General features: G+C 38.5%; 1 protein-coding gene and 1 long non-coding RNA gene across 2 annotated transcripts; one reads left to right on the top strand and one right to left on the bottom strand.

The window, feature by feature from the left end:
• Positions 1 to 2315: 2315 nt before the first annotated feature.
• LOC149152719 (uncharacterized) lies at positions 2316 to 2840 on the bottom strand. Its single transcript, XM_089443579.1, has one exon. The coding sequence runs from the start codon at positions 2838 to 2840 to the stop codon at positions 2316 to 2318; it is 525 nt and encodes a 174-aa protein (XP_089299705.1).
• Positions 2841 to 5294: 2454 nt separating this feature from the next.
• On the top strand, positions 5295 to 12262 carry LOC149152720 (uncharacterized). Its single transcript, XR_016262789.1, has 2 exons — positions 5295 to 6036; positions 11998 to 12262. It is a non-coding gene; the product is annotated as an uncharacterized LOC149152720 (long non-coding RNA).
• Positions 12263 to 20735: the final 8473 nt, after the last annotated feature.

Genomic DNA, 20735 nt, shown 5'->3' on the forward strand with positions numbered 1-20735 from the left:
GGCATGTTGTTCCTTTGAAATGAAAGAATTTAATACAGCCTTCAGCCTTTCCGCAATGATCTTAGATGAGATTTTATATAGAGAATTGCATAGGGCAATCAGCCGATAGTCATAGAAGGAATCCGATTTGCTCTTCTTTGGAATAAGAGCGATAAAAGTGGCAGAGAGTGAACTGTGAATGTGCCCCGACATGCGGGAAGCATCCACCATGCCCAAAAGACCCTCTTTGAACAGATCATAGAAGTGACTGAAGAACTCGATAGGCATACCATCAGGCCCCGGAGATTTGTCCCTTTTGAGCTTTTTAATGGTGTCAAGGAGCTCGTCTTCCGAAATAGGCTTAATGAAATGTTCATTGGCGGCATCATCAAACATTTCAGGCAACTGCTCCACAGCCCAAAGAGAGTGAAGCACATCGCTGTCCGACCTTTTATATAGATTCTGAAAAAATCTAGAGGCTTCAACAGAAATGTCCTGTTGAGAGTGGAAAAAACCCCTCGCGCCATCCTCAATCTTCCAAATGGAGTTCCTTTCCCGGCGACCATTTGCAAAGATATGAAAAAACTTAGAGTTTCGATCACCCTCCCTGAGCCATGTTGCTCTGCTCTTTTGTCTCCAAAATGCTTCCTCCTTTAGAAGCAACTCTTGTTTCTTTTTTTCCAGGGACGAGATGCGGATTTTATGCACGAAAGAAAGACCATTGAAAAGGGCCGAATCCGTTAGAAAAACTAATTCTTTTTTGATGTCGTTTAACTCACGTTTGTCGGCCATCCACTGCTTTATCTACCAATCTTTGGCTGCAGACCGCAGCATTTGGATTTTCTCTCGGAAAGTGTATAGAAAAGCCTCGTCCGAATGATGAATGTCCCGCCAAGAGCTAACCATGAGCTCGTTGAAAGATTTATCGCCAAGGAGGGAGCCGTTAAATTTGAACGGGTAGCCGAGCTTATCATTGATGTTCAACCATTCCAATATGATAGGCCTATGATCTAAGGCGGGCTCCAACCCCATTCTTGCCGTGGGCATGCCCCATCTTTCAATGAGGCTGGTGCTTATAATGAAACGATCTAATCGTTTGGCAATATAAGCAGGGCCTGTCCTGCCATTATCCCAAGTAGGGACCATTTTCTCAGGAATGATGTCGATGAGATTTCTGTTTAGAAGCTCCCAACGCATTTTATCAGCCATGCGATCCTGCTTTCTGCAACAACCCCAACATTCAACAGAGTTGAGGGTCAAGTTTAGATCACCAGCAATTAATAAAGATTTTATATCAAGAATCTCAGAGCCAAAGAGCATGTCCCAGAATGGAGCTCTGTCCCTATAGGGTGCATATATATTTAGTAGATTGATGATCTGTGGCCTTCCTCTGATAGAGGCCGAGAGGAGGATCCCAGCACAACATTTATAAGGCCTTGCTCTGACGAAGACCGGGTTCCACAAAGCCACCAGACCACCTGACATGCCTTCCGCTCCAGTAGCAACCATATACCATGAGGGGAACATTCTTCTGAAGAAAGCCAACGAGTCTGAACAAGAGTGCATAGTTTCCTGTATAAAAATGATGAGAGGATGAACAGAACCAAGAGTCTCTTTGAGCGCCAGGAATTTTGCGGCGGCACCCAAACCCCGAATGTTAAAGGATACTAAAAATGTCATTTGGAAGGTTGACCAGCCTGAGATTCTCTAAGAGGCTGCGAAACAGTGGACTCCATGATTGGGACTTCCACTAGAGACAAATTAGTAACCCCCAGGTCAGAAGCAATAGTCCTGCCACGGAAATGGCGACTTCCTCCTTTTTGTTTTTTCCGGACGGTGATATTTTTTGCTGAGTTGGGACTAATAGATGGGAAAGACGGCTTATGAATAGTGAGGGGTTCAAGAATGGATGGATTCTGCTGAAGGAGAAAGTCAATGTCACTATCAAGATTGTTGACAGGAGACTGCGATGGGGAGTTAAAAGGGGTAGGGGATAACAACGGTTCCTTACCCTTTTGCGGTGCAGGGACATGCCTATTTGGAGAGGGCGATGAGGAAGAGATCGTGATTGGATGAGAACCCACCACAAAGTCCGCTTTGTTCTTTACCTGAGGAGAGGGCACAGGGAACTCGGGGAGCGGCTCAGGGATGGGCGGACATTGAAAATCCACAAGATTTGGAGACTCTGATTGGAGTTGCGGATTGAGCTGTGAACATCGCAGATCCGTTGACTGAAAAGAGAATCGATTTTCTGAGTTACACACATCTTCAGAAAGAGAGTTTGGCCCCGAAACCTCTTTCTTATCGGATGGAAACCTGTTCGCCCTTAATATTGGTCAGTGCCTGTAGTTCTTGACAAGGTGACCCGTTCGATGACAGCAGGAGCATCGAAAGGGGATGCCCCAGAAATCAAGTCTCTGACAGATTTTGAAGCCTTCCCATGAAATTTCAAGCTGATCAGGATAACCTCCCTTATAAACCATCTCAATGAGAATCCATGCGATTCTTTTGTCCTTCTCCCCCCTGACCCATGGGTCGACATATATGAATTTACCCACTGCATCCCCAATCATTACTAGTGTTTCAGTCGTCCATAATTCCAGAGGCAGGTTTGGAAGCTTGACCCAGATCATGTTGTGAGATGGGGTATTCTTGAGGGGATCGAAACCCATATACCATTTTGACAAGGATAGAAAACTACGACCGGACACCCATGGCCTGTTTAAGATCAATTGTAGATCAGATTCTTTCTGGAAGTGGAAAGAGATCCAGTATTTCATAAGACGAGAAATAATAGGAGTATAGCCTATGAGTGGAGTCCATGCAGCTGAAATCCATTCCCGCATCTTTTCCACGTCCATCTCTGGAAAATACCATTTCCCAACAAGTGCGAGTTTTTGAAGATTGTCAATCCTTTGTGACAACGAAGAGCAAGCGACTGAAACCGCTTTAGGGGGGGGATGGTTTTGACCGGATCTCTGAGCTTGCGAGACTTCCGCCCGTGGACAGGCAGGTTCTTTTTAGGGGAGAGCGGGCCCCCCATAGAATCATGAGTCACAGCAGGAAAGAGCATGTCATTCACCGTGGCATGCCAGCTATGATCCTAGGTGGCATTGACACGTGCTTCTTCCGCTTCTATGGCCTCTCGAAAAAGTGCTCACGTGGCAGGAGAGTCACTGTCTGCTGACATTCTAATCAGAAGAGAGAAGATCGGGGGAGGGAAGCCAAGTACCCCCGACAGGACAAGCAAGATCTTCTATAAAAGATCCGACAGAGAGTATTACCTGGATAGGTACAAGGATATAAATCTCGTAGAAGGATTTGTCAGAGAGGCAGGATGGAAACATTAAGAGGGAAGATGAATGGATGACTATGATCAGAATAAAGAAGGTGAAAGACGGATGACATTTAATACAGAGACTGTAGATGGACAAGAACCAACCGCCAAACTGTCAAATGGGAGGATAGAGGATGACCGATGCGAGAGGAGAAGCATGTTGCCACCTGAGATGATCCAGAAGGGTAATTAAGAGCCCCTAGACCCACCGGAAAAGAAGTTTGAAATCTTGATTCCGAGACTAGGGGATATGCCGGAAAAACAATAGCTGCAAGGATGGGATTCGATGCCTGGAAGTTCCTGGAGGAGCACAAAAACCTGCAGAGAAAAGGCCTATGCTACTGTCTGATTGTTTCAGTTCAAGCAACAACAGTAAACACGGATAATGCACCAACAACGCCCTATATGGAAGCAGATGTCCGAACAGGGGCTATAGATATAGAAAAAAGCTATAGTTCTAATGAAAAAGGATTTCAGCATGTTAATGATTATCAGACTAACATAAGATAAACCATTCACTTCCTGAGAAAAGAAACGTTCGAATAAACTAACGACGAGAAGCTATTAGGCTATTTACTAACAAACCAGTATTGCAAACAATTGAGAGCAATGGGGAGTTAACTGACCTGGAAGCAGAGCACGCAAAGAACCAAGAGAGTCGAGTCAAAAGATTAATCAGGCGTCCTTGCATGTAAAAGGAGACCATAAAAACCTAAGGAGTGAGGGCCTTGAGGGCGAGAACCCCCGGCCTGGGAGGCCAGAGGGAGAGGAAAAAGCCGTAAAGGCCCGGTGAGTGGGGGGATATATTCGAAGAACCTTTGGGACAGATGGTGAGCTCCTTGCCTGGATGAAGAAAGTAGAACTAAGACACGTACCGGCTCCATGCATGGAGGCAGCAAACAACGGAACCTCCCATGGCGGATTATGAGTGGATGTTGCAGGGGTTGGTGGGGAAAAAATGGCTCAAACGACACCTGTTCAACAGAGATCGGCTCCCCCATCCCGCTTGCTCCGCCTCCAAGAAATCATTTTCTCTCCAAACCAGAAGTTGAATTTCAGATTACTTTACCTGTTAAAAATTACTAAAAACGACTTCCAAACCATATCATTATACAACAATTAAAATAAAAGAAATAGCAGAAATATAAATAAATACTACTAATTTAAAAAGGCATATAGATTTGAAAATTAATAAATATTAAAAACTAGTAATTTACACCTTCATAAATATATTAATAGGGAATTATTTAATCATAAAATTCAAAAATATTGCATGATTCCTATGGAAATATCTCATAAAATGTGTAGTCACCATGCAAATTTCTCGATGGGAAATCCTTAGCCATAAAATTCAAGGGTACTTGATTAATTCTATAAAAATATGGTTGTAATATGAGTAGTCATCATGTTTGTGTTGTTATTTAAAATGTTATGATGCGTATTTATAAAAAAATCATATTCATTAGCAAATGAGGAATCTGAGATCCCTAAGGATGATACTTAGTTGAGAATATCTAAATGCCTCCTTTGGACATTAAGGCACTTTATTCAAATGAATGAATCTTTGAATAACCAAATATTATGTTGACTAACCCAGTATTAGTTATCTAAAATATAACCCATATGAAACTAGAAATATCTAATGATATTAACACTATATTTTGAATTCATTCATTTCCTATTTAATTAAAGGAACCAACAAGATATAGAGAATTATGGGAGAGCTAGTTAAGAACGCTTATTTATAAATGATTGCAAATCTACGAAAATGGTTTATAAGGAGGTATTGTTAATTGCTAAAATGTGACTATCGTTGGAATGTTGTCAACGAAGGGAGGAAATCCGATCATGAACCTCAATTAGACTAGATTTCATTTCGGATGGTAACCTCTCACTCGTATGTGGGCCCAATTTCCACATAGAAGGTAAATACTCGTTTTATGAGTTGTATATTTATGCGGTAAGGCGTTTCCTCCTGAAATGAATTGCCCCAGCCGTCGTTGTGTCTTATTGTTCACCGTGGATTTGTGGTGTTAGACGATTGAACAAAGTTTGATCATTGATCCAAATTGAAATGGTTCATAAAACTGAAACGGTTCATGAATTTTCGTCCTCGCCGTTCACCTTAAGATCTCGCTCATGGCAATGGCGGTTAGCAAGGGCACTCTAATGTAAGCCCAAGGAGGCCCTCAAGGTCCTCATGAGAATGCAGGCCTCGGGGTGCTTGCCCAATTCGTATAGTTACTATGTTCTCATTCAGGGGCTGTGCCAGGGTGGAATGCTTCAGGAGGCTGGAAAATATACGCTTGAGACGCTGGGCTATGGGTGGAAGCCCAATGCTGCCACTTATGTTGCTTTGGTTGATTCCTAATTGAAGGCACAAAAGGCTGATGAGATGCGGTAGCTCTTGGTAATGCTGAAGGAGAAGGGGTTCGTCGCCGATGACAAAGCAGCTCGGCAGCACATGAAGAGCATGGGTCGGTTCAACAGGGGAGTCATGGATATGCTGTTTGGGCAGTATAAGTAGGTGACGTTGAAAGCTTAGGCCTGTAGTTGTACATCTCTCCGTTGCATTCTGGTATTCTTTCTCTTCTGGTAATAAACTCAGAAGGATTGATGCTCTTTGTTTGTTAGGGTTCTCACTGATTATGAGTCTTTTGTCATCTGTCTTGATAAAATGATACGAGTTCTCATTTAGCGTAGGATGAGCAGTGTCTATGGTTTCATAATGTCCAAATAGAACATTCAAGTCTGATTTGTAATGATATTATGGACTTTTATCTCGTGTCTTGCTTCATCTGTGAAAAATATATTCGATTTTAAGTTAGACCTAGCATTTCAAGTTTATGCTAGGATAGGGAATTTTCAGGAAAGATATGACTCATTTGAATTGGCAAAACCTTTCTCTGCTCATGTAAGAAGGGGTAGCCTGAGCCTTGAATTCTAGAATTTGGTTCGCTAAGTTGGATGGTACGATGCCACTCTTTTGATTTTTTTTATTTTTTTTGTTGGTTGGTGATTTTCATCGATATTTGCTGGGTCATCAGTCTGGGTAAAGTTGAAATGAGTTCCTTTTGGTGTAGGATGGCCAATTTTTGTGGTTTCATCATGGAAAAACCCAACAGCTTATAATTGCATTAAGGCTCTGGATGAATTATTTCCTTCTTTATTCCACGAAAAACAGCCATGCTTTGTTGATTTGGAGCTATCTTGGGTAGCTCGGCCAATGGTGTCCATTAAACCTGTAAACCTGTAAATATTGTGGTGCCTTTTCACGAATCATGTGGCCTTTCTAAACTACCATTTAGAATGTGTTTTTATGCCTCATTAACCATAATCGTAATTATTCTCAATCACAGCAATTCGACCTTTCATTTGAAGTCCCTGTCCCTGTACTTACAAGCCAAACTTCAGGTATATGGAAAGACTTGATATCCGGTAGCCGTTTTTCCATCACCTTGCCTTATGATATAGGGCTGGTGGCTAATATTTTTTTCTAATATAGGTCTGGTGGCTAATCTTTTTGTAATTGATGGTAGCAACAATCATTTCATAATTCCTCTTCCGACCACTTTCGGTTCGCTGAAAAAATTGTGTAAGTTGTGTCTTTTCCAAAATCAGTTCTCTAATATCCTTCCTACTGACATACTATCATGGAATGAGCTTACAGACCCAAATATTTCAAATACTACCCGAGACATTTGTGAATAAATCAGTCCTGAGAACAGTAAGGATGGCCATCGCCAAGTACATATGATGGAAAGTCTGGTTGTCAACAAATACAACTCTTCAACGAAGGGTTAATCTCTTTTGAAATTATGAATGTGAAAAATATGGCATCGCTCTTGATATCCAGTAACCTTTTTTCTGACAGCTTTCCTTCTGAGATAGGGCTAGTGGCTATTTTTTTTTCTGAGATAGAACTAGCGGCTAATATTTATGTAATTTATGGTAGAAACAATCATTTCACAGGTCCAAATAAACCACGTACCTTACAATCCAATGTTAAAGGATATTGATTTTTCTGTCAAATTTAATAAGTTTCAATCCAATGGTAAAGGATATGGAATTTTCTGTCAAAGGTAATGAAAAACTGAAAGCATCAGAGGGATTACAATTTTTTAGGGTTGAATTATGTAGCATACATTTCATGTCTCAGCCTCAATTTCACCGAATAGGTTTAAAAGAATATGGAATTATGGATTGCATAGACGAGGAAAATGTGATTGGATGTGGTGGATGAGGAAAAGTGTACAAGGCCTATGGAATTATGGATTGCATAGACGAGGAAAATTTGATTGGATGCGGTGGATGAGGAAAAGTGTACAAGGCCACACTCGCGAATGGAGAAAATATGGCCATCAAGAGGTTGTGGAATAATGGAAACGCTGAAGGCTCCACCTCCTGCAATGATAATGGATTGAAGGAAAAAGTTGAAACTTTGGGAAAGATTAGGCATAAAGGCACTTTGGTGGATCTCCTTCATGGCCCCAAATTTGGTGACCTTAATTGGCCTATACGTTACAAAATTGTAGTTGGAGAAGATTAGGGTTTGGCTTATTTGCATCATGACTATGTACGTCCTATCATCCATCGTGATGTTAAGTCTCACAATATTCTACTAGATGTTGATTTTGGTGTTCATGTGGTTGATTTTGGACTTACCAAGGTCCCTCAGAGTTGTGAGAAGGGAATCAATTGCATGTCTGTAATTTCTATATCCTATGGTTATATAACTCCAGGTACATAGACAAATACATACACATAACTTTCATTCCAATATAGACACAGTTTTAATTGAATATAAAATTTTCTCACATTGTCTCATCCCTTACTAAGAATTATAAATCGGTTTTAATAACTCCATATTAACATTGTGAAGGATAAAACATCAGGTGCAATCTTTGGCAGCATACAAAATTTAGGATCTAGATATATCTTTGTTTATTTATTTTTTATTTATTTACTTAGTTCATTACCTTGGTCTTGTAGGCCAAATAAAATTTGCATCCCACACTCGAACTTGAATGGCATGAGTTTCAAAAATTTAAGTAGAAGTCCCAGGTCCTATTATGTTTCTAGAAGCACTTCCAATAACCAAAAAAGAATACTAAGAAGTTCCAAGATATAAAATTCTCTTATGATTTATAGTGGTAATTGCATTTGGAATGTGTGGTTTCCATTGAGTATTAAATTTAAATGGCTCGTTATACTCTTAGAAGTATATTTTCATGATCATTTAGTTATTTGATTTTTTTCCATATTATTTTAAGCTGGCCAAGTTCAGGGTTGAAAGGTAATTATGTGCTTATAAAGCACACACATTCTCACCATGACATGAGAATCCTTACACAGGGTTTTTTGAGTTCATGAAAAGTTAATATCCACAACTTCTAATGTTACCCTTTGAAAGACATTGATGTATGGGCCTGAAACTTGGTAGCTTAGTATTTCATATTGCATATTACATATTTCAAATTAAGTATATTTTGAGAACCATGAATTTGTTTTGTTATAAGTTCTAATCATGATGTAATAGAATTATTTTTAGAACTGAGATGGAGGCTAAAACGTCATAAATGAATTCACCTAGGCATATATCTTCAGTAAGTAGGTCTGCATTATGAATTTTCATTTGTTCCCTTAATATGCATAGGAGCTAGATACGGTTTCCCTCCTCAACTCGGAAATTGAAGCTTAATAGGTTAAATATTTCAGATAATCAGCTAACTGGCATTATTCCCTCTGCTTTCAGTCTATTTTTTTACAAGTCAAGTTTAATGGGAAATCCTGGGATTTGTAGAAACGATGGTATTAAAGATTTGTGTTTTAACATATTGTTTTCATTTTTGATACTAGGTAGTAAAGTGTACAAAGAAAAATAATGTAACAATTGATCATTGCATAATGCCTTGATGCCCATTTGTGTTATTGGCCAAAGCATAGGAGATGACATTCTACCTTTCAGTCAGAGAGAAAGGGTGTTTCAACTTTCAATTAACATAACTTAAGATCAACTTGAGATAGTGAAATGAGATTTAAACACTCGATTTGAGTGAAAACTTCAAGTGTTGGAGGCAACCTTATTGCATGTTTTCAGTTTGATGCTTTGATTAGATTTTAGGAGGTTGATGGACAGATTGAGCATGGGCCTTTTTTGTTCCATGAGGACTGAGTTTGATTGTCTGAAAGGATTAGATGAAGTAGAGTATTAATCAAGGGTTGTTGATGATTCCAGTATGATTTATTCCATGTGGGTATCTTGTCCTGTTTCCTTGAGTGTTAACCCTTTCAGTTCGATGGTTAAGTAACTCAAGTAGAAATTCCAATACAGGAGCATAAACAAACAATATTCAAGTTCTCATTGATTTATAATTTCAATAATGACGATAAAAGGATGCATACTTTTGTAAGACCATATGTAAAGCAAGAACATTATACCCTTTCTATGATAAGAATGGGATCAATAGAACCATATTTTAAATATGACTTCCTTTTCATGGGTGAAGTAAGATACAAATAAGTTAGTGCATTTGGAAGAGCAGGTCTGGGGGAGGCAGAAGGGTTTGTTTATATTTTGTATCTTGATCTGCATTGTTTTTCCATTGCATAAAATAAAATAATTATTTTTCACCAGTTGCATACACATGGTATGATAACATCTATGCATCCTTCTAACTCACATCTCTCAAACTAACCCAAGGAAATGTTGAGACTGTTGTGGCAGTTGAAGCTTAAATCCTGACTTGGCTAGTACTTTTTACCGACCGTTTTGAACAGTACAATATTTATTTCATTAAATAAATACACTATCTAAAAAAAAATATTATAAAGATTAATATTATTATACATATGCTTGATGAATATGCTTGATGATCCATAGCCAGCCCGCGGCCAATATGATTCACAAATATGGAGTTTGTGATAAACAAAAATTGTCCTTTACTGTCTGTATTTTCTGTTTCTACTGTGTAATTAGCTATGACTACACTTTAATTTCTCAATGTTACTGCGTGTCAAACCAAAAATACGGTACAAGAAAGACAACAATAACACACGGCACAAAAAAAAATGTTGGAAAACCAACAACAATAGAAGGGTTTCTCCACTCTTCGTGAATTCATAAAATGTAGACTACATGATTTGTTTATAGCTACTCCTGAGTGGGAACTTCAACAACTACCTGGTGATGATCTCTTTCGTTCTGTTGGTGAAATTGTTGTCCTTTTGGATCAATCGATCTAAGTTAGGTTCATCATGTACAAAACAATACACTGGGTAAATGAGCTAAGGATCTTGATGCCATTTCCCAAGTAGCTACATAGATCTGTTTGTGCGAGACATCAAATGAATTCCGTGTTAGACTTTGTGCCTAATCTCTCAGATAAAAATTCCAGTTCATTTTTTAAGACACACTCTAATATAGCATTCCAGTTGTTGATGGTTAGTAGCTTACAACTCTTCTCCATTCTGCAACTCTTGGAAAATCTGGAAGCATTCACTAGTCTTTCCTTGTCCTAAAAAATCCACTTGAATTCAAATCTTGGTCTGCTTCTTGAAGTTAAAAATGTCCAAAATATGGCATGCATCACTCTGGTTCATCGCTCAACATCGCTTGTTAGCTACAAAATTTTGATTTACAAATAGACAAATTTGAAGGGAGTTCAGATCAATTCACTTGTGCTAAACTGTTTTCTTTCTTCAATAAGACGAATCCCCATTCAAGTGAGTTGTTTTCTCCTCTGTCCAGGATAATTTTCTTCAACCATTTACTTCTCCTCTGCTCATGTCGATTCCATTGCAGTGGAATTTTATTTTTAGAACAAGTCGATTCATTCAAGTGAATCATTTCCTTTCTTCACTGGACAAGTTGATCTAGCAATTTACGACAATTTATTTTGTTGGTTGATGGTTAGGAAATATTATTCTTGAGTTAAAATTTTAGGAATGGTAATTGTTTGTTGCAGGGGATAGTGTTTCTTTTCTTGTTAAATCATGATATTAAGGAAGATCCCTGGTGATAGTTCGAATAAGTGAACAAACTGGCATCCATTCGACTCATGAAGAATGTAAGCCTTATATTTACGAAAATTCTTCTCTAAGGGACAATAAACTAGCTGAGAAGTACTTGGATTAAACGAGAAACGAATCATGCACACAGGAATCAACTGAATTGACAAAGTCTAATGGCAATGGCGGTCAGCAAGGGCACTCTAATGCAAGCCCAAGGACGCCCTCAAGGTCTTCATGAGAATGCAGGCCTCGGGGTGCTTGCCCAATTCGTATAGCTACTCTGTTCTCATTCAGGGGTTATGCCAGGGTGGAATGCTTGAGGAGGCAGGAAAATATACGCTTGAGATGCTGGGCTATGGGTGGAAGCCCAATGCTGCCACTTATGTCGCTTTGGTTGATTCCTACTTGAAGGCACAGAAGGCTGATGAGATGCGGCAACTCCTGGTAAAGCTGAAGGAGAAGGGGTTCGTCGCCGACGACAAAGCAGCTCGGCAGCACATGAAGAGCATGGGTCGATTCAACAGGGGAGTCATGGATATGCTATTTGGGCAGTATAAGTAGGTGACGTTGAAAGCTTAGGCCTGTAGTTGTACATCTCTCCGTTGCATTCTGGTATTCTTTCTCTTCTGGTAATAAACTCAGAAGGATTGATGCTCTTTGTTTGTTAGGGTTCTCACTGATTATGAGTCTTTTGTCATCTGTCTTGATAAAATGATACGAGTTCTCATTTAGTGTAGGATGAGCAGTGTCTGTGGTTTCATAATGTCCAAATAGAACATTCAAGTTTGATTTGTAATGACATTATGGACTTTTATCTCGTGTCTTGCTTCATCTGTGAAAAATATATTCGATTTCAAGTTAGGCCTAGCATTTCAAGTTTCTGCTAGGATAGGGAATTTTCAGGAAAGATATAACTCATTTGAATTGGAGAAACCTTTCTCTGCTCATGTAAGAAGGGGTAGCCTGAGCCTTGGATTCTAGACTTTGGTTCGCTAAGTTGGATGGTACGATGCAACTCTTTTGATTTTTTTTTTTGGTTGGTTGGTGATTCTCATCGATGTTTGCTGGGTCATCAGTCTGGGTAAAGTTGAAATGAGTTCCTTTTGGTGTAGGATGGCCAATTTTTGTGGTTTCATAATGGAAAAACCCAACAGCTTATAATTGCATTAAGGCTCTTGATGAATTATTGCCTTGTTTATTCCACGAAAAACAGTTATGCCTTTTTGATTTGGAGCTATCTTGGGTAGCTCAGCCAATGGTGCCCATTAAAGCTGTAAATATTGTGGTGCCTTTTCACGAATCATGTGGCCTTTATAAACTACCATTTAGAATGTGTTTTTATGCCTCATTAACCATAATCGTAATTATTCTCAATCACAACGATTCGACCTCTCATTTGAAGTCCCTGTCCCTGTACTTACGAGCCAAACTTCAGGTATATGGAAAGACTTGCACATACAAGTTAAGTCACTTTGTTCATGGAGTTGACAATGTATGCCAATGTTTTGAATCTTGGTCAGCTGTGCAAGGTACATGCTGTTTATTGATGGCCTGTACCTTTTCACAAGATCCAGATATTTTACTGGTGACTTCTTGGTATATGCTTAGTTTGACACATGCTCACAATGTTTGCACAATAAGTTCATTATAGTGGATATCAAATACAGAACCTAAAATAGAGAAAAATGGTACATGCTCACAATGTTTTCAAAGTTCATTATAGTGGATATCAACTACAGAACCTAAAATAGAGAAAAATGGTACATTATACAAAAATAAGGATGCACAATAATTTCACCAACAGTAATTTGTTTAATAAGAAACACATGTTGACAACAAAAATTTGAATGCTTAGCATCCCTCCAATCATATGGCATAAATATTGAGAATGCTTAGCATCCCTCCAATCATATGGCATAAATATTGAGAAAAATAAATCAACTGTTTTTAACTTTAGGTTGAAGTTTTTTCTGGTCAATGGATCTTTCCTATTGACATGGAAGACTTATGCTCACATCACAGTTCCCAGATTTTCAAATTAGTGTAGCAAGTTTACATCTGTATATAATTTATGATTTGATAAATATCTTCTGAAGCACAAACTATACATCAATTTAAATTGATATTTACAGATGGATACTATCAAATTTTGTTTATGAGAACATTGAAGATAACGTGTCACTTTGAACCGATTGTAATTGTGCCAAATGCACATGGGTCTAAAGATTTTAGCATACTTTTTATAAATAAATTTCCATGGCTATTACGGTTCAATTAAGAGCCAATCTCTTGCAGAGTTTAGAGTTGAATTCATCTGTGGAGTGATCTAGAAAAAACTTCAATGCCTAACAAGACTGTGATAATCACAACCATTGACAAATTGACAAATTGTGAAGGAGTGGACCCGAGAAGGTTATAGGTGTGGTTTCATTCTATTTGAAGCCCGGTTATGTTATCACATATTGCATGTGAGAGGCGATGAAGTCACATGATGTTCTGATGCAATATTGCGACAGTCGTTGATCTAGTGGACGAAATCAACGGTGGAAAGGGAAATCACATATCGCAAGACAGGAGTTCCGAATGCACATTCTATTGAGTCCTTTGAAATTTTGTGATTGCGATAAAGGATGGGTTGGCATGTAGAGTGGGGTTTGATTAACATGCGTGGTTATAGAATTAACAAAATTTATCATAAAGGATGAAGGGTCGAGTTATAGGGTTCCACAACAAAGGATTACGAAAGGGATAGATTGGAGTTATTTATTAACTTGTTCCGCATGAGACCAATTAAGGGGCCTTGAACCTTAAGTAATGAAGATTTGACTAGGCAGGTCATTAAAATTCTCGGGACAGACAAGATTATGCACTTTACATGCACACTGTGGGTATCGTAGGTTTTTCCTGCGTCATTTGGTATCAGAGCAGAAATGTGACTGAAACATTCGATATTAAAGCACAAAGAAATTCTATGTGAAAATTTCTTTGACAAGAATTTAGAACAGAGTTATGTTTTGGAGGTGTGTATACAGGTGAATGGTGATGAAAGTAGGTAAGAGGAGATTAGATTCTAATCTGAAAAACAGTAAGCACACATAAAGTACAACATAATATTGGAAGAATTGCAGATGCAAGGGAATAGAGGACAATCCATTCAAAGTGTAGGCGAATGGTAGAACAAGATCGTGCAGAAGTCTTGAAGGTGAGATGGTATGTTTTTATTTTAATTTGGTTTTAAGATTGGAGAGAATGTGGTCTTTATATTGATACATAGGTAACAAGAATATAAGGTGAGAAGTTTGTAGCAACCTAAAGCAAGGAATGCTCAATTGGTTCCAGAGGAATGAACTAGATAGATGCTAAAAGACTGAGCTCAGAGAAGAGAAGCTTAGTGAGGCATATGTAGCAAGAAGGAGACTTGTTATTCGGAGGTATTGTTGCAAATCGCAAGAATATCATAAGGGAAATTCCACAAAGGATGTGGGTATAATTGCTAAGTAATGAAAGAAGCTGATAAGACTTTCTAAGTGAAAGAAGAGGTGGTCAGAACCAAGAATTTCATTGTGATTGAAATACAAGAGGACAATTATGTTCTTAGAATATGCAGATGAGTTGAAGCCTAGAAGGAGCAGAGGGAAGTGCTCAAAAGAGGTTCCAGAGATAGAGAACCAAGGCCTTGCCAAAAGACTAAGTACAAGGAAAAGCTTGGTGAGGTAAGTGGCAGCAGGGAGGACATGCTGTTGTAGAGTCTTTAATGCAGCTCATAGTGAGTGAGTGAGGAACTCATAGAGATGGAGGAGAAAATAATTACTGATAGTCATAGCAGAGGTTTTGAGGAAGACCATAGCAGAAGAAAATTGAAGAAGCAGGATGCCAAGGCAAATGGAAAGAGGATGAGTTAAGAGGAAATTGACAAGGAAATTGTGAGATTAAGGAACAACTCAATGTGTTAATGATGATACTTGAGGAAAGCCATAGACTAGGTTGGGTCTTGAAGAAAAAGCCAGAAAAGTGGCATAAGCTACAGAGAATGATACAACAGAAGTAAGTAAAGTGGCTGATGGAAAAACTCAGAGAAGCTGAGTTGGAAATGGAAGTTTCCATTTGTAAACCAGAACAGGGTGAAATTTTGGGTGAAGATGAAGAATGGAGGTCAGTGAATTATTGAGATAGTTCAGAGTACCATACTTAAGTTTTTCCAAAGGAAGAAGAGACACTGAGGTCTTATGTTTTTAATTATAATGATTGTTTTGTGAGTGCAGTTTTTGCAGAGGATTGGCAACCTTATGAAGCTGTCATAAAACTTGATAAAAATTACCAAATTTCAAAGGCAAACTTGGATCAACATACTGATGTATGGACAAAGGATGAAGAGCACCTTTCAGAGGATAAGTATTCTAGAGTAGAGTATGATGAATAATGCCTCTTGAATGAGGAAAATATTGAATTGTTGCAGCAGAAAGAAATTATTGATGAATTAATATTTGGGAGTGTTATAAAACAAGGAAAATTCCTTGTGGAAGAAGGAGATGAAGGTCAGTCAGAAAAGCTGATATGGGAAATGTTAGTTGAGGCTGTTGAGCTGTACACTTTTCAAACTGACAATTGTTGTGTGAATACAGGGATTATAATTATTGAACAGGAACTTATTTTTATGAAGATGAATGAGACATAATTTTCTATGGAAGGCAGTCTGATTGAATTGTTGGGAAATAGTGACTGTGTAAAGGATAAAGCTAGAAATGAAGATCATGGTGATAAGGCAATTGCTAAATGTAAAGAGGAAATTGAATTGCTAGAGAATTTTCTAGGAGAACGTGGAAATAGAAAAGAGGTGATTACAACAGTACTTAACAGTAGTAGAGGATATTTAAAAGACATGGAGACAGAAGAGTGTTTTAGTTCACAAAACAATAGTTTGTTTGCAGGAACAATGCATAGAATGAATGAGTGTGATGCTATGATCAAAGAAATTGAACAAAATTTACTTGGAGATGAAATGGAAGTTCATAAGCAAACAAAGGGTAAGTATGTAAGGGTGGATGTAAGGAACCATCAATTACAAAGTGAAGGTAACCAGCAGGAGTTTAAAGGAAAATTTAAAGAAGAGACTATGTTAGCTGAAAACATAGTAAAGGATCATCATTTCATCATGATGATAGGCACAGTGGAGATAACCAGGGAAGCTGTTGAGGCAGTCAATAAAGAAGAAGGACTAAACTATCATCAAAGGATCAGTGAATGGGAGATAGAATTGGAGCTACTGGAGAAATGGATGAAAGCACCAGTAGGGAAGAAAGAACCTGATAAATATTTCAAAGGATATGCAAGAGAGGAAGAGGAAAGAGTCCAGCAAAGAAGTGAGTTGGACATAGAAAATTAACTGATGATAGATTTGATGAGAAAAGGAAGCAAAGCAACAACAAGAAAAAGATAGCAACAGACTGTGGGAGCATAGCTAGTGGGGGAATGCAGCATAAAGTGTGGAGACTTAGAGAACAACAACAACCAAGGACAAACAACTGAACAAAGTATGGGATCTAGGAGGAGACAAATAAAAAGCACATGATCAAGAGATCATGATTATTTTCAACCTTGAGAGTCTAATGCAGGAGCATTCATGTCAATAATATCATCGTATTTTAGTAGACATAGGGGGTATTTCAGTCAGAGAGAAAGGGTGTTTCAACTTTCAATTAACATAACTTATGATCAACTTGAGATAGTGAAATGAGATTTAAACACTCTATTTGAGTGAAAACTTCAAGTGTTGGAGGCAACCTTATTGCATGTTTTCAGTTTGATGCTTTGATTAGATTTTAGGAGGTTGATGGACAGATTGAGCATGGGCCTTTTTTGTTCCATGAGGACTGAGTTTGATTGTCTGAAAGGATTAGATGAAGTAGAGTATTAATCAAGGGTCGTTGATGATTCGAGTATGATTTATTCCATGTGGGTATCTTGTCATGTTTCCTTGAGTGTTAACCCTTTCAGTTCGATGGTTAAGTAACTCAAGTAGACATTCCACTACAGGAGCATAGACAAACAATATTCAAGTTCTCATTGATTTATAATTTCAATAATGAGGATAAAAGGATGCATACTTTTGTAAGACCATATGTAAAGCAAGAACATTATACCTTTTCTATGATAAGAATGGGATCAATAGAACCATATGCTAAATATGACTTCCTTTTCATGGGTGAAGTAAGATACAAATAAGTTAGTGCATTTGGAAGAGCAGGTCTGGGGGAGGCAGAAGGGTTGCTTTATATTTTGTATCTTGATTTGCATTGTTTTTCCATTGCATAAAATAAAATAATTATTTTTCACCAGTTGCATACACATGGTATGATAACATCTATGCATCCTTCTAACTCACATCTCTCAAACTAACCCAAGGAAATGTTGAGACTGTTGTGGCAGTTGAAGCTTAAATCCTGACTTGGCTAGTACTTTTTACCAACCATTTTGAACAGTACAATATTTATTTCATTAAATAAATACACTATCTAAAAAAAATTATTATAAAGATTAATATTATTATACATATGCTTGATGATCCATAGCCAGCCCGTGGCCAATATGATTCACAAATATGGAGTTTGTGATAAACAAAAATTGTCCTTTACTGTCTGTATTTTTTTTTTCTACTGTGTAATTAGCTATGACTATGCTTTAATATCTCAATGCTACTGCGTGTCAAACCAAAAATACAGTACAAGAAAGACCACAATAACACACGACACAAAAAAAAATGCTGGAAAACCAACAACAATAGAAGGGTTGCTCAGCTCTTCGTGAATTCATAAAATGTAGACTACATGATTTGTTTATAGCTACTCCTGAGTGGGAACTTCAACAACTACCTAGTGATGATCTCTTTCGTTCTGCTGGTGAAATTGTTGTCCTTTTGGATCAATCGATCTAAGTTAGGTTCATCATGTACAAAACAATACACTGGGTAAATGAGCTAAGGATCTTGATGCCATTTCCCAAGTAGCTACATAGATCTGTTTGTGCAAGACATCAAATGAATTCCGTGTTAGACTTTGTGCCTAATCTCTCAGATGAAAATTCCAGTTCATTTTTTAAGACACACTCTAATAGAGCATTCGAGTTGTTGATGGTTAGTAGCTTGCAACTCTTCTCCATTCTGCAACTCCTGGAAAATCTGGAAGCATTCACTAGTCTTTCCTTGTCCTAAAAAATCCACTTGAATTCAAATCTTGGTCTGCTTTTTGAACTTAAAAATGTCCAAAATATGGCATCGCTCTGGTTCATCGCTCAACATCGCTTGTTAGCTACAAAATTTTGATTTACAAATAGACAAATTTGAAGGGAGTTCAGATCAATTCACTTGTGCTAAACAAATTTCTTTCTTCAAGAAGACGAATCCCCATTCAAGTGAGTTGTTTTCTCCTATGTCCAGGATAATTTTCTTCAACCATTTACTTCTCCTCTGCTCATGTCGATTCCATTGCAGTGGAATTTTATTTTTTGAACAAGTCGATTCATTCAAGTGAATCATTTCCTTTCTTCACTGGACAAGTTGATCTAGCAATTTACGACAATTTATTTTGTTGGTTGATGGTTAGGAAATATTACTCTTGAGTTAAAATTTTAGGAATGGTAATCGTTTGTTGCAGGGGATAGTGTTTCTTTTCTTGCTAAATCATGATATTAAGGAAGATCCCCGGTGATAGTTCGAATAAGTGAACAAACTGGCATCCATTCGACTCATGAAGAATGTAAGCCTTATATTTACGAAAATTCTTCTCTGAGGGACAATAAACTAGCTGAGAAGTACTTGGATTAAACGAGAAACGAATCATGCACACATGAATCAACTGAATTGATAGAGTCTAATGGCAATGGTGGTCAGCATGGGCACTATAAATCAAGCTCAAGGACGCCCTCAAGGTCTTGATGAGAATGCAGGCCTCGGGGTGCTTGCCCAATTCGTATAGCTACTCTGTTCTCATTCAGGGGCTGTGCGAGGGTGGAATGCTTCAGGAGGCAGGAAAATATATGCTTGAGATGTTGGGCTATGGGTGGAAGCCCAATGCTGCCACTTATGTCGCTTTGGTTGATTCCTACTTGAAGGCACAGAAGGTTGATGAGATGCAGAAGCTCCTGGTAAAGCTGAAGGAGAAGGGGTTCGTCGCCAACGACAAAGCAACTCGGCAGCACATGAAGAGATGGGTCAGTTCAACAGGGGAGTCATGGATATGCTGTTTGGTCAGTATAAGTAGGTGACGTTGAATGCTTAGGCCTGTAGTTGTACATCTCTCCATTGCATTCTGGTATTCTTTCTCTTCTGGTAATAAACTCAGAAGGATTGATGCTCTTTGTTTATTAGGGTTCTCATTGATTATGAGTCTTTTGTCATCTGTCTTGATAAAGTGATACGAGTTCTCATTTAGCGTAGGATGAGCAGTGTATGTGGTTTCATAATGTCCAAACAGAACATTCAAGTTTGATTTGTAATGACATTATGGACTTTTATCTCCTGTCTTGCTTCATCTGTGAAAAATATATTCGATTTCAAGTTAGGCCTAGAATTTCAAGTTTCTGCTAGGATAGGGAATTTTCAGGAAAGATATAACTCATTTGAATTGGAGAAACCTTTCTCTGCTCATGTAAGAAGGGGTAGCCCGAGCCTTGAATTCTAGACTTTGGTTCGCTAAGTTGGATGGTACGATGCAACTCTTTTGATTTTATTTTTTTGGTTGGTTGGTGATTCTCATCGATATTTGCTGGGTCATCAGTCTGGGTAAAGTTGAAATGAGTTCCTTTTGGTGTAGGATTGTTATAGACATTTTTGTGCCTTACAGCTCTAAGCATGAAATGTCCATAAACCAAGGGATCCTAAGTCCCTAAAAGTATTGTTCCGGCCCCTAAAGGAACAAGGTCAACAAATTACAGCTTCTCCTAGAAGTTGTCCACCAAAAACTGCTCAGAATCAGTCAAATCACGATCATTTCAGCTGCTCCACTAGCTAGCTGCGTTGCATATCACCCAAGTACACTAGCTAGGTGCATTGCAACACACCTAAATGCACTACCAGGGTGCGTTGAGCCGGAAATGACAAATGTCAGTATCATTCTGCGAGGTGGACAAACAATGGAAGCTTCCAGAATCTTCCCCAATGACACTTGCCTCACTGAGTTCGACCAAGGATGAGTAAGAGGCTCTCAGTCTCCAAGTGGAAGAAAGAACTGACAGAGAGAAGATACTAGTCAGATCATAAGCTAACTCATCCTCTTTGCATACATCTATATATGGATCCCTCATCCCAGAGATCCGGGGGCTGGAATTTTGTACATTGCAGAGAATTGTTGTTGGTTTTGAGATAGATATCAGAGTATTGAGTGATTTATGCTTTGTTGGAGGTGAAGAGGGG

The sequence above is a fragment of the Pinus tabuliformis genome, chromosome 9 (genome assembly GCF_031772625.1).
Source record: "Pinus tabuliformis cultivar Carrire ecotype Pingquan chromosome 9, CPIR1, whole genome shotgun sequence".
Classification (NCBI taxonomy): Eukaryota; Viridiplantae; Streptophyta; class Pinopsida; order Pinales; family Pinaceae; genus Pinus; species Pinus tabuliformis.